We start from the raw sequence: 13,788 nt of genomic DNA, 5'->3' as shown, positions 1-13,788 counted from the left end.
ATCCAGGTCACGCCCCATCCCCCCGCTCTCCCCAATAGCCGCTCTCTGTAAACAAATAGATATTGCCTTCCCGCGAAAATCCCTTACAGGTAACACACACGTTAACCCCTTCGACCACTTAAAGCAGAACTGTCGTTCCGTCCAAAGAGATCGAGGGGTGTCCCTTTTCCCTTCACTTGCAAGAAAAACAGCTTATGAAAGTGGCTTATTTGTTCGTTCTGCTCGGCTGTGGAATGTACCCGCACCACAGAAAAAAAAGAGAATTTCGTACATCAACATTTTGTAAAGACGTTAAAAGCATGTGTATTTAATGAAACTTATAATCAACGTAAATTTTCTTATCTGTGTAAATGTTTCTGCACGTGTGGGAGGGTTTATGCACCCTTCATAATTCTGAGTGTGTAAGAGCTTAAGTTAGAATGAACGACTTATTCTAGCTGGAGTATACGTGGAGAGCGCGTGTGTAAAACTAGAATTAATTGATGATATACAACAGAACGTGTGAATAATAACGTAAATACAGTGACTGTGTATGAGCCATTACTATCCTATAATTGTAATTATTATACACGTGTAATTTTATTTAGGCGGGGATGGAGGTTCCTCCGTGTACATGCTCTTTCTCCAATCACCACTCCTAAATTGTAATGAACACTTTATGAAATAAATAAATAAATAAATGTATTTATTGATATATATAAAATTGGATGTTGGTATATTTGAGACTGATGGACACAAAAACTACTGGACCGATTTCGCTGAAAATTTCACAATTTGTTCTTATTACAACTGAAAGGGTTTTTGAAGTGGTTTGAACGAATTCGGATAGGTAGTTTTATTATTATGAGTAATTTTATGTAATTTTATTAAATTGCAAAGCCGCACTAAGATTGGATCGACTTGATAGACAGATTGTCGCTAGACGTCAGCAGCTTACGCTATATCATGATAGTCCGAAAACAAATGCTGTATATAGGAGGATGGAAACACGCTCCCATGTTTTATAAAGTACCTTTCTTGATAGGAGGTTCATTCTTACGCCTGTTATTTGAAAATAGCAATCTAACATGCCGTGATCGAGATGTACTTTTGATGTCATAGGACCAACTTTGATAGGTCTGCCCAGTTTGGAGAATATAGCTGTGTATTACATGTGTAAAACATTTAAGAAACTGTCAAAAATATAGAATATCAACAGTTGAATGACACGAGTTATCACCCACTCCTAACGAAGAGCAACTGGGGGTTCCCAGCGAGCAAATGCGAGCCTGTGTAATCAATCTATAGGTCTGTTTATACAGATGTGATTGTATGTGGACATGTATGTATTACATCTCCTAAACCACCGAAGCGATTTCAACCAAGCTTGATACACTTGTGACTTAGTAACAGGAGACAAACCTCGTGGAGGAAAGACACCGCAAGTACCATTAAAGGCGGAAGGCGAGGGGGCTGAGTCATAAAAATAATCGAAAATAGTGTCGAATCCATATTGGAGTCGCTGAGATGAATAGTGACACTCCGGATTTTTTAGTACAAGATCAGCCCACTTTGGAGGGGGGCGAGGAGGTGTGTGATCTAAAAATAATTGAAAATAGTGTCGAATCCATAGTTCTCGGGGTCGCTCAGATGAATAGTGACATTACGGATTTTCTGAAGTCCAATTTCAGCCCCATTTGGGATGGGAGACAGGGAGAGTGAAATATACAAATCATCGAAAATATTGTCTAATCCATTGTTCTCGGGGCCCTGAAATGAATAGTGACACTCCGGACTTTTCGTCCCTTACTGATGGATGTCGAGGAAGGGGGAGATATAAAAATAATCGAAAATAGTGTTGAACCCATAGTTTTCGCGGTCGCTAAGATTAATAGTGACACTCTGGATTTTTTAAAAGTCAATATTCAGCACCCTTTGGGGTGGGGGACGAGGAGGGACTGAGATATAAAATAATCGATAATAGTGTCGAATCCATAGTTTTTGGAATTCGCTAAGACGAATAGTGACACTCCGGATATTTATCCCTTGGAGCGGGGGTCGAGGGAGGGGAGATATAAAAATAATCGAAAGTAGTGTTGAATCCGTAGTTTTCGGGGTCGCTGAGATGAATAGTAACACTTCGGATGTCGTATAAGTCCAAGTTGAGACCCAATCGGCAGGGGAGTGGGAGGGAGTGAAGAAATGAAAATGTCCAAATGACCGAGATTATGGGTGTTTGCATGTATGTTTCAGCATAGGTGTCAAGTGAACTTGGTAAAAATATTACCTACTATCTGAAAAAAAATACTGTGGGGGAATGACACACCCAGAAGCCCTAGAGAAGAGGGCGAAATATAACTAAAAATGACCTATATTAGTGCTGAATCCATACTTCTCTGGACTACGGATGAGATTTCAACCAAACTTGGCACACTCATGACTTACTATCAGGAGACAAACCTTGAGGAGGTATGGTAACCCTAGCATCTGTAGGGGTGGGGTGGGAGGAGCAGAAATGTAAAATTAATCGAAAATAGTGTCGAATCCATATATTTCGTGGTCGCTGAGAAGAATAGTGACACTCCGGACGTCATGAGAATGCTGCTCCGCCCAATACAATTTATTTACATCTTGCAGGGTAAACACGAATTCATATTCTATTAAGTCCATATTATGTGCACACAAACATATAGGGAAACATACTCATACTGCTAAGTAATGGCATACAAATATTTAAATTGCAAGGGTAACAGTTCACAGAAAGTTATTTGAAGAACATAAATACTCGTAAATCCAAACATCACAGGGTTGAATTATTTTGGTAAACTGATTTAAATCTAAGAATGATCTGTGATAACTTTGACTTATTAGGCTATATTATTCTCAAATTATTACTTTAGACGCGTTTATATTAGTAAGTAATTTTCACGAACGTGAATTCTGCAATAAGGTCGTGAGTTCATTCTGGTCATAATTACCACTCTAAATAGTTAAACATATGCTCCTGTTCTTCCTTCCTTAAGCTAATGCATTATATTTAGCCCAACGGGGTTAATCGTTACTGTATAATGCAGGAGTAAGACTCAAGCATTATTTACATCATTACAATGGACTTTATTCCTTTGTTACAAAACTGGAACGTAAACAGACCAGCAATGAAATGACTCACGCTCGTGGGCGGAGATAATCTTTCCATCTGGTATTTATATGAACTACTGTGCGAGGTGTAAACAGTTTAGATGATGGTATGAACAAATCGACACTGGAAAAGGTGGTATAAATTGACATGATTGGTACGAACCATATGGTCGTCATCTTAGAGAATACTTTCTGTTCTTTGCCACTCTCACACCGGGAAAACACTGTGGCTGTAAGTTAAAATAGACAGATACCTTGCATATATTTGTGCAACGTTAATACCAAAATGTCATATCGTCGCTGATACATTTAAACCTTTTATCTCCCAGTGCCCTTCCTGTCCAGCAACGATATGTGAAATTTGTCTGTTTGGTTACCAGCCCGAAGGCTGGTAAATAACAATAATGGCGAGTGGCCTCCGGAGAGGCCTGGTGCAGGTCTTCAGATTTGACTCATGTAGGTGACCTGCGTGTCATGGTTAGGATGAAATGATGAAGAAGACGGCACATACACCCAACCCCCGTGCCAGCAAAATTAATCAACGATTGTTAAAATTCCCGACCCTGCCACGAAATTTGAAAAGTGGTGTGAGGGCTGGAACGGGGTCCACTCAGCATTGGGACGTCAACTGACTAGAGGTGGGTTCGATTCCCACCTCAGCCATCCTGGAAGTGTTTTTCCGTGGTTTCCCACTTCTCCTCCAGGCAAATGCCGGGATGGTCCCTAACTTCAGACCACGGCCGCTTTCTTCCGTCTTCCTTGCCCATCCCTTCTAATCTTCCCATCCCCCCGCAAGGCCCCTGTTCGGCATAGCAGATGAGGCCACCTGGGCGAGCTACTGGTCATTCTCCCCAGTTGTATCCGCCGACACAAAGTCTGAAGCTCCAGGACACTGCACTTGAGGCGGTAGAGGTGGGATCCCTCGCTTAGTCCGAGGGAAAAACCGACCCTGGAGGGTAAACAGATTAAGAAGAAGAAGAAGAATATGTCGGCTTTAATAGGAAAGGACATGCACAAGTTCGGTAAATTAATATACATTTATGGCCGCCATTATGAAATAGTTACTTACTGAGAAACCAAAGTTTGCAGGCTTGTACTTGAACGTATTTAGATATACTGTAAGGCAGAGGGGCCAAATTTCGTCCCCGCACCTAATTTCGTCTCCCTGGGGATTTCCAGTTTGAACGGTTGGTATTTAATGTAGCGTAGCCTCATCCTGTTGTCTTGTTGTGAGAGTTGGTTGTGTGCACCACGTTTAGTTTCCGTGTAAAAGAAGGATTCATTTTTCATGCTGAGCTGAGTTAGTGCAGTATTCGAATTAAGAGCCTGTTACTCCTAGAGTGAACCCCGATATGAGAGTGAAATTCTGGAATGCATTTCAGTTGTGTGGTGTAGTATCTGGCGTGTAATCGCTACAGTGAGGTGGTTAGCGTGAGATAATGTAGCGGGCATTATAATTAGTCAGGGAATATTCGTAACTTCGTCCCTCTTCACTTTATTTGTTATTTTCAGATGCGAATACGCAAGCAGTGGGTTAAGGAGACTATGAAAATGGCTATTAAGGCAGTGAGGGACAAGATAATGGGTTGTAAAGTGCAAATAAAGCGTTTAACGTCCCACGAGCAACGCTGAAAGATGATGTTAAAAAGAATACCGAGAAATCATTTTTCATATATGGCCTTCACGTAATTCATTATAGCGAAAGTGTTTGGCAAGGTTATAGAGGAAAAATATATAAAAAATTATTGTACTTTTCATAAATTTTGTGAGGGACGAAATTACGAACACATTTTTGGTAGTTTGTTCTCTGTAATGTTTATGTTTATGTCAAATATTGACTACCTTACGTTATAAAATATTCATTGTAACTTGCCTGTAAGTGCAAAATATATTGAGTAATATATATACCAGTCTCTAGCCTTGTCCATAATATTCCTCAATATCTATAGTCAAACTTGCTAAGGGGACGAAATATAAGCCCCCTACATTATCTATACCACATTTAAGCTCAATTAGTTCAGTAGTTTAGATACGGCTGAGTGAGAAAGCAGCAGACACTATCTCATTGTAAACTATTATGCGATTTTTTTGTAAATAATTAATTTGCAAATAATATAGTTTTGGTTGAATATTTTGAAGTAAAATGTACTCAGTCATGTGAACAGTTTCCTTTAAAGATATTCATGAGTATTTTCATGGAATAATACGCAGCAGTACAGTCGTGATTTCAATTCGTAAGGCAGACAGACATACAAATTTACGTCTTTTCATTTTTATACAGGGATAGGAAGTTAATACTGATGGTAAATTACTTGATAAATACGTACAATAAATATACATACATACATACATACATACATTATCATTATAGACGGTTATGCCTTTCAGCGTTCAGTCTGCAAGCCTCTGAGAATTTACTAAACGTCGCCACAATCCTCGATTTGCAACTAGTGTTGTGGCCTCATTTAGTTCTATACCTCTTATCTTTAAATCGTTAGAAACCGAGTCTAACCATCGTCGTCTTGGTCTCCCTCTACTTCTCTTACCCTCCATAACAGAGTCCATTATTCTCCTAGGTAACCTATCCTCCTCCATTTGCCTCACATGACCCCACCACCGAAGCCGGTTTATGCGTACAGCTTCATCCATCGAGTTCATTCCTAAATTAGCCTTTATCTCCTCATTCCGAGTACCCTCCTGCCATTCTTCCGACCTGTTTGTACCAGCAATCATTCTTGCTACTTTCATGTCTGTTACTTCTAACTTATGAATAAGATATCCCGAGTCCACACAGCTTTCGCTCCCGTAAAGCAAAGTTGGTCTGAAAACAGACCGATATAAAGATAGTTTCGTCTGGGAGCTGACTTCCTTCTTACAGAATACTGTTGATCGCAGCTGCGAGCTCACTGCATTAGCTTTACTACACCTCGATTCAATCTCACTTACTATATTACCATCCTGGGAGAACACACAACCTAAATACTTGAAATTATCGACCTGTTCTAGCTTTGTATCACCAATCTGACATTCAATTCTGTTGAATTTCTTACCTACTGACATCAATTTAGTCTTCGAGAGGCTAATTTTCATACCATACTCATTGCACCTATTTTCAAGTTCCAAGATATTAGACTGTAGGCTTTCGGCACAGTCTGCCATTAAGACCAAGTCGTCAGCATAGGCCAGACTGCTTACTACATTTCCACCTAACTGAATCCCTCCCCGCCATTTTATACCTTTCAGCAGATGATCCATGTAAACTACGAACAGCAAAGGTGAAAGATTACAGCCTTGTCTAACTCCTGTAAGCACCCTGAACCAAGAACTCATTCTACCATCAATTCTCACTGAAGCCCAATTGTCAACATAAATACCTTTGATTGATTTTAATAATCTACCTTTAATTCCATAGTCCCCCAGTATAGCGAACATCTTCTCCCTCGGTACTCTGTCGTATGCTTTCTCTAGATCTACGAAACATAAACACAACTGCCTATTCCTCTCGTAGCATGTTTATATTGCCAAGAATAATAACATCGCTATAGATGTTCGTAAAGTGGTTACTTCATGAGAACTCATTCAGTCTATCATACTTGGCACAGGAAAAGAGCAAGTGCTAGTAGCTGAAGGTAGATGAATATAGTCCGTAGAACGCGCACAAATCGGACAAAATTATTGTATAAAACGACATCTGTAGAGTATAAGACATATTCTATATTGCCTATCTGAAACGTCTGTCTCTACAGGTAAAAGCATAATTTTGTGGTCATCCACTTTAGTTAAAAAGAAAGTGGATATAATATTTACTGTAGAAAACTTTTTAATACAAAGGCTGGTCAAGGGTAAAAAAATGGAAATTATTGACCTCTAAAATGTATTATCATTACGAGAGGAAAACTTTTCAGGTGCTTTAGTACCGTATTATAAAAACATATCTTCCATAAACTTGAATCATCTTACGAGATTTAGACAGTAAACCTTGTGTCATACTCCTATGACTCACAAATGTAACAAGAGTAAAATAGGCCACTGAACTATGGACTGATAACGTCAAAACATAAATGATAAACAAATTCAAGGAAATAGTGAATGGATCTTTTGACGATCATATTGTCAGACTGAAAGCTATAAATGTGCCTGCTCTTTCTTGGACTTACCTCTAGCTGTCCTTGAGTGAGTGACGGAATTCTCATTGCTGGAGTCGGACCCTGACTTCACCTTGAGTATCGACACCGTTCGGTCACGTGAATTGTTCATATCAGAGTCAGGATCCTCCATCTGTAAACAGGGATGGCAATGATTTTATAAAAACCACAAAATATGCTTTTCGTATCATCACTGCTGTGCCAAAACCGCGAATGTGAAAATTTTCTTCCTATCCACATATTGATATGCAGTCCGTCAGAACAATTTTCATTGAGTTCAATTTCCATACGTGTGTGTAAAGGAAAATGAACCTTACTGTACCGTACTTAAGGAATTAATGTATGATATATGATGTACCTAAGGTTCATTTTCCTTTACACACGCGCGTAGGAAAATGGACTCAACGAAAATTATTCTGATGGACTGCATATCAATATGTGGCTGGGAGGCGTAACCAGTCTTAAGACAAATGATGGAAAGAAAGAGCATTGTCACGTTCGCGGTTTTGGCACAGCAGTGATGTTATATACTTTCCAGACACTATGTCTACTTGCTAGAACGAGAATATGTTAATAGCAGAATAACACTGTAATTTTAATATTCTTACAATTTTATTTAGAGTCAGTTTTTTAAATATCTGAAGACATCTCATTTCAGTTTCGATTCAGTTAATTTTCAGTAATATCTACCTGAAAAATGTATAATTATATTACCATATATTTTTGAGGTAGTTCATAAATTTATTACTCAAAATTAGTTTCGATGGACTGAAGAACCTAACATTTATAAATTAGGATCATTTCTGAAAGTATGTTCGTATAACTAGAGCCCTGCACGGATGCGCGTATCCACGGATTTATCCGCAGATATCCGCGAAGTTAGTCTCTTGGCGGATACAAACTATGTGGCAGTGCGAATAATTTGGCTGATAATTTACAAATAATGACGTTTATTGATTTTCACTCAGCTATACTCTTATTTTTGCTTGAGATTAAGCGACTCTTGACAGTTTATAGGAGAATAATGACATAAAAAGAGCCTTGAAACCATAAAGCCGTAAATCTTACCTAAGCCTAACCGGCTCCTGCCCCCAACTAATGGAAGGAAGGAACAAAGGTCAATCCGTCTTCAATCCCTCATAAACCTGTGACTGTAGGGGTTCTGGTTCCTGGTGTCAGGCCTATTGTATTATGTTAACAGATCTCTCCGTTTCAATAACTTGGGTGTAATATACTGTAATTAAATATTTACAATATCCGCGGATAAAACTGCGTGGATGCGGATAACCATTCGCGGATGCGGGTGCGGATGCGGAGCGGATGCGGATATTACTTTTTATATCCGCGCAGGGCTCTACTTATAACCCCATATATGGTATTTTTTCTGGCTTTTCCACTGGGCAGTCATTTCTATAAATCAGTAGTAGTGTATTGGCGTCTGGACACCATGCTCGGGGATTCAACCCGGCAGAGATACACGGAGTTTTGAAGGGCAGAAAGGATTCCATTCGGCACTGGGAGCATATCAGCTGCGTTGAACTGGACTAAAAATTATCAATTATAATCTAACACCGGAAATATTCACTTACCGGTACTTGCATATTTATCACTTGTCTCCTGACTGTAGTCCAAGTATGTATATTATGTATTATTAATGCGAAATATTTCAAAATATAAAAAATGGAAGCATTTCTATTATTGTGCCATAATTAATTTCTGGTAGTATGATGTAAATTTAGGGATTGTAATAAGTATCGGTTGTAATACTGTATGTTAAAATTATGTATGTATATCGACGGTGCGCTAACAATACCTCGTAACCCACAATGTTCTTCCTATCCACTATTCATCTTAAGACTGGTCACGCCTTACAGCCACACATGGATATGCAGTCCATCAGAATGTTCTTTGCGTTCATTTTTCCGTGCCATTACGTAAAGGATTATGTAACTTATTGTATCGTACAGTAGGAATGTACCAGGTAGCTCAAGAACGCCGTACTTTCTACTTATAAATGTCCCGCATTCACAAATGATGAATGGGATGTCTACCAACTGATTTTCACAGGCGCACTACTGCCAGCGGGTAGGTTACGTCAGATTATGAAGAGATAAGGACCAGCCAGTCGCTCGCAGCATGTTACTCAGCACTACCGGTCTAATGCACCCCTTGCAATAGTAAACATCGTTTTCCACCGCATATTTCTAGGCTGGTGAATGGTACAGCCGCACTATATTTGCTGTCAGCATACCGGCAATGGATAGTGTGTTCAGCAGCGACAAATACACAGACAATATTTTAATCTGGACAACCTGGTCGGAATGCAGCCGAAGCTACAAACAGACGTAGGCCAATGTTCCTTACATACGTATTTTACCGAACAGTATTAGTTTTTGTTTCATACAAGCTACTCTATTATCGAGTGGGATGTCTACATATGTTAATTTATTGCATTTACTTTTCTGCATCTTTGGCGTGTTTACAAACAGTAGCGGCGATTAGGGGATGCGGTGAGGAGGGATAGTGGCACTCTCCCCCAACTTTTTGGAGTAAACATTACATTTTTTCCACTTTAACCAGCTGGAACTACTGCCTCAAGGTCAGTGTCCTGGAGGGTGAAACATTGGGTCGGTATACAACTGAGGAGGATGGCCAGTACCTCACCCAGGTGACCTCACCTGCAATGCTGAACAGGGACCTTGGTGGGGGAATGGGAAGTTTGGAAGGGTTGGACAACTAAGAGGGAAGGAAGCGGCCGTGGCCTTAAGTTAGGGACCATCCCGGCGTTTGCCTGGAGGAGAAGTGGGAAACGACGGAAAACCACTTCGAGGAGCGCTGAGGTGGCAATCGAACCCACCTCTAACCATTCGACCTCCCGAGGCTGAGTAGACCCTGTTCCAGCCCTCGTACCACTTTTCGAAACATCGTGGCAGAGCCGGGAATCGAACCTGTTCCTCCGGGGTGGCAGCTAATCACACTAACCACTACACTACAGAGACAGACATAATGTCAATTGTAAAATAAATTCAATTGTAATTGTAATTTCAACGGGAGATAATACCAACGTTCCTTTCACTGGGCTGGATTTTTGTTTTGTGTTATGTTATTTATTAAGCAAATCTATTTAACCTACCCCGTGGTTTGTTTGTGAGACCTGGTGAAAATTTTAGTATAAAGCGTTTAATCACAATCTCTAAAAAGTATTATTACAAATAAACCACGAGGCAGGTTCATTACATTTACATAATAAATAACATCACACAAACGAAAGAATTTAGTCCGGTGAAAGTAAAGTTGGTATTATCTCCCGTTGAAATTTCAATTAAATATTTTTTTACAATTGACTTTACGTCGCCGCGACACAGATACGACTTATGGCAACGATGAAATAGGAAAGGGCTACGTGTGAATAGGAAGAGGCCGTGGCCTTAATTAAGGTACACTTGCCTGGTGTGAAAATGGGAGACCACCGAAATCCATCTTCAGATTGCCGACAGTGGGATTCGAAACCACTATCTCCCGCGTGCAAGCTCACATTTGCGCGCCCCTAACCACACGGCCAGCTCGCCCGGTACAATTAAATAGAAGTACGGCATGATTATGCAATTAAAATCAATTAGTATTAATAATAATAATGTTATTTGCTTTACGTCCCACTAACTACTTTAACGGTCTTCGGAGACGCCGAGGTGCCGGAATTTAGTCCCGCAGGAGTTCTTTTACGTGCCAGTAAATCTACCGACACGAGGCTGTCGTATTTGAGCACCTTCAAATACCACCGGACTGAGCCAGGATCGAACATGCCAAGTTGGGGTTAGACGGCCAGCGCCTTAAACGTCTGAGCCGCTCAGCCCGGCCAATTAGTATTTGAATACATACTAAGAAACTAATTGGTACTAAAAGAGAGTGCCAGACTGATGGATGCGCGCGGCACGCGGGTGAATTATAACCTTGTCAAGAAAATATGTACCCCTAATACCCTTCCTCACAGCACATGCAAAGTCTCCACTACCTGCCGTAACGCTATACAAATCGTTTAGGCGCGACGAACGGCATTTTGTGCGTATTTTCGCCAATAATTATGTTAATAATTAAAAAATTAAGGAAAGAGTTAGCAGATAAGACAACAAGGCTTGTACAAATAGCTTTTTTTTTAATAATTCCGAGTTCCAGCTGGCTAAAGTGGAAAAAATGTAATGTTTACTCCAAAAAGTTGGGGGACTCTGCCAGTGTCCCTCCTCGCCCCACCCCCTAATCGCCGCTACTGTTTGTAAACACGCCAAAGATGCAGAAAAGGACATTTAATAACTTAATAATAAACGTGTAGACATTCCACTCGATAATAGAGTTGCTTGTATGAAACAAAAACTAATACTGTTCGGTGAAATACGTGCGTAGGGGGCATTGGCCTACGTATTATGACCTTCCAATGACGTGCAATTACATGTCAGGGAGTCATTGAAGGTCATAGGAATGATAAATGCATGTGGACGGCATGGTGGTAAAATAAATTATTGATATGCGGCGAATTTATATATTCGTAAGATATGAGCCGACACAACTCGCGAATTGATAGTAGATCTTATGGATGAGAATCGATAGATCAAGCTCGGAACCCCGTGGTACACATCGGACCGCGTGTAAAACCGTGTAGTCACAAGCGGGTATCAATAAATACTTGCAGTAACAGTTGAGAAGAAAATCGGCCAGACATCACATCTAGTATAACAGACGTCAAGGGGGCCATGGATTGAGCCGGAATTATATACAGTTAATTATCTAACAGGCGTGTGGTATGACGTATGTCAGGTGTAGAAGAATAAACAATGGTAGCCTGCATTCCTTTGTGAATCTCTAAGATAACGTTTCCTCAATGTCAAAGTCAGATGTAAAGCAGTCAGGATCGTAGTCAGGTAGTTTATGAAAAGCAGCCTTTTTTTATTGAAATAATGAAGTTTGAATTTGTTTTAAAAAAAAGGATCGTGAAGCAATAGAAAGCTCAGCCCTTGCATGCGAATTAAAGCTCATAAAATTTAAGTTGAGGCCTAAATACGTTTACAAACTAAGTATAGCATTGGGCGATATAAAATTTACACAGGCCAGTATTAATCTATAACAGTGGATTTAAAAAATCTGTACGAATTCAATCTAACCATTCTGTTCAAGTTTCAGGTTGAACTCAAGATGTTGACTATATTTGTGAATAAGGAACTTCATATAGAAGAGATGTCCGAGTAAACCAGTAGGATCCTGGTGGATCCACACTCTGCCGAAATGAATGAGATGGCTGAAGAAATAACCCGACGACCAATACCCATGGAAAAACGAAGAAGTCAGATGAGTAGTCGAACCTTGCCCTTCTTGTTTACTTGTAGATGCTTATAGTAGAAGTAGATTTTTTTTAAATGTCACACAGGTGATATAAAATGAAATGACTTGAATGTTCTAACGTGCTAACGGTGTTGGTAACGTCATGTAATGCTACTACGTATTTTAGAATATCGTTTTCCGTTGGTGAATACTAGGGTTAGGCGATCTTTCCTGCGTTGTTTTCGGTGTTTGTGGAACAGTTATAAGGCGTGTGTGATCTTGAATGCCACAGGTAAGTTTTGATGTGCTGATGTGTGAAATATTTGAAGTGGCGATCTTTTGATAATGTATAATTCCGCGGAGTGTTGTGATATGTTTAGTGATCGACTCAGTGATGGTTGTATGAATAATAGCGAAGCTCTTCAAGATATTTAGCTCATTTATGTAGGGAATGATGATTGTTCTCATTATGTGGTGGACATTGTGTAGCGTAAAATATGTAGGGTCATCTAAAGGTATAGTTGACGGTATGAGCAGATAATGATTTATTGAGTGGTGAATTGCGGTAGTAATTTAATTCTTTGAGATGGCCAATGGTTAGGATAATAGTATTGAGAGATATTTCCGCCGCGTATATTTGAGTTTATTAGATGAGCGTGTTTCGTAGCGTTGTTTGAATGCTTTTCGAAGAGTTTGGTTAGGCATGCGAGCTGACATGAGTTTAATTTAGTATCACATGGGTAGCGGAATGTATTTACGAATATACGAGTAGGATCTTCGACAAGCTACTCGAACGATAATTAGATTGTGAGATTATTGTCACCTGTACTGTAGATCAACTTGTGGTATTGCTAGATGTAGTAAGTCAGCGCCGTAGAAGTATTTTCAGCAGGATGGAATGGAGCCGATGCAACGCAGATCGTCTGGCACTTGATAGTTTGCTTATTTATGTCAGTAGATAGTACCTTTTCAGGTGCAGCCACATGATGCCGTTGGGTGGACGGAGACATGCAGTTAATTGGTTATGGAGCACTGATATTATTATGTATTTGATGGATTTTCGGTGTTTATCATGTGCTGTTAGAAAATTCAAGTTATTACTCAGTTAGTTAGGTAATTATAATGAAGTAATAAGAGAAGTAGAGCAGGGAGGACAGGTTCGTCTAGTAATACGTCAGAAATGAACAAACAAGATGAACGATTTATGACTGAAATT

The 13,788-nt window shown here is 39.8% G+C and overlaps 1 protein-coding gene across 1 annotated transcript in view; it reads right to left on the bottom strand.

The window, feature by feature from the left end:
- Positions 1-13,582, bottom strand: part of LOC136863399 (ankyrin repeat and death domain-containing protein 1A) — a 421,997-nt gene extending 408,415 nt beyond the window's left edge. The window contains exons 1-2 of the mRNA XM_068226437.1: positions 13,538-13,582; positions 7,275-7,395 (exon numbers count right to left, since the gene is read on the bottom strand). Of these exons, the coding sequence (XP_068082538.1) occupies positions 7,275-7,395; positions 13,538-13,582 (166 nt within the window). The remainder of the gene's footprint in view (positions 1-7,274; positions 7,396-13,537) is intronic.
- Positions 13,583-13,788: the final 206 nt, after the last annotated feature.

This window comes from Anabrus simplex, chromosome 1, assembly GCF_040414725.1.
Source record: "Anabrus simplex isolate iqAnaSimp1 chromosome 1, ASM4041472v1, whole genome shotgun sequence".
Taxonomy (NCBI): domain Eukaryota; kingdom Metazoa; phylum Arthropoda; class Insecta; order Orthoptera; family Tettigoniidae; genus Anabrus; species Anabrus simplex.
The sequence above is the reverse complement of the archived record's forward strand: the minus strand, read 5'-3'. Positions and strand labels throughout refer to the sequence as shown.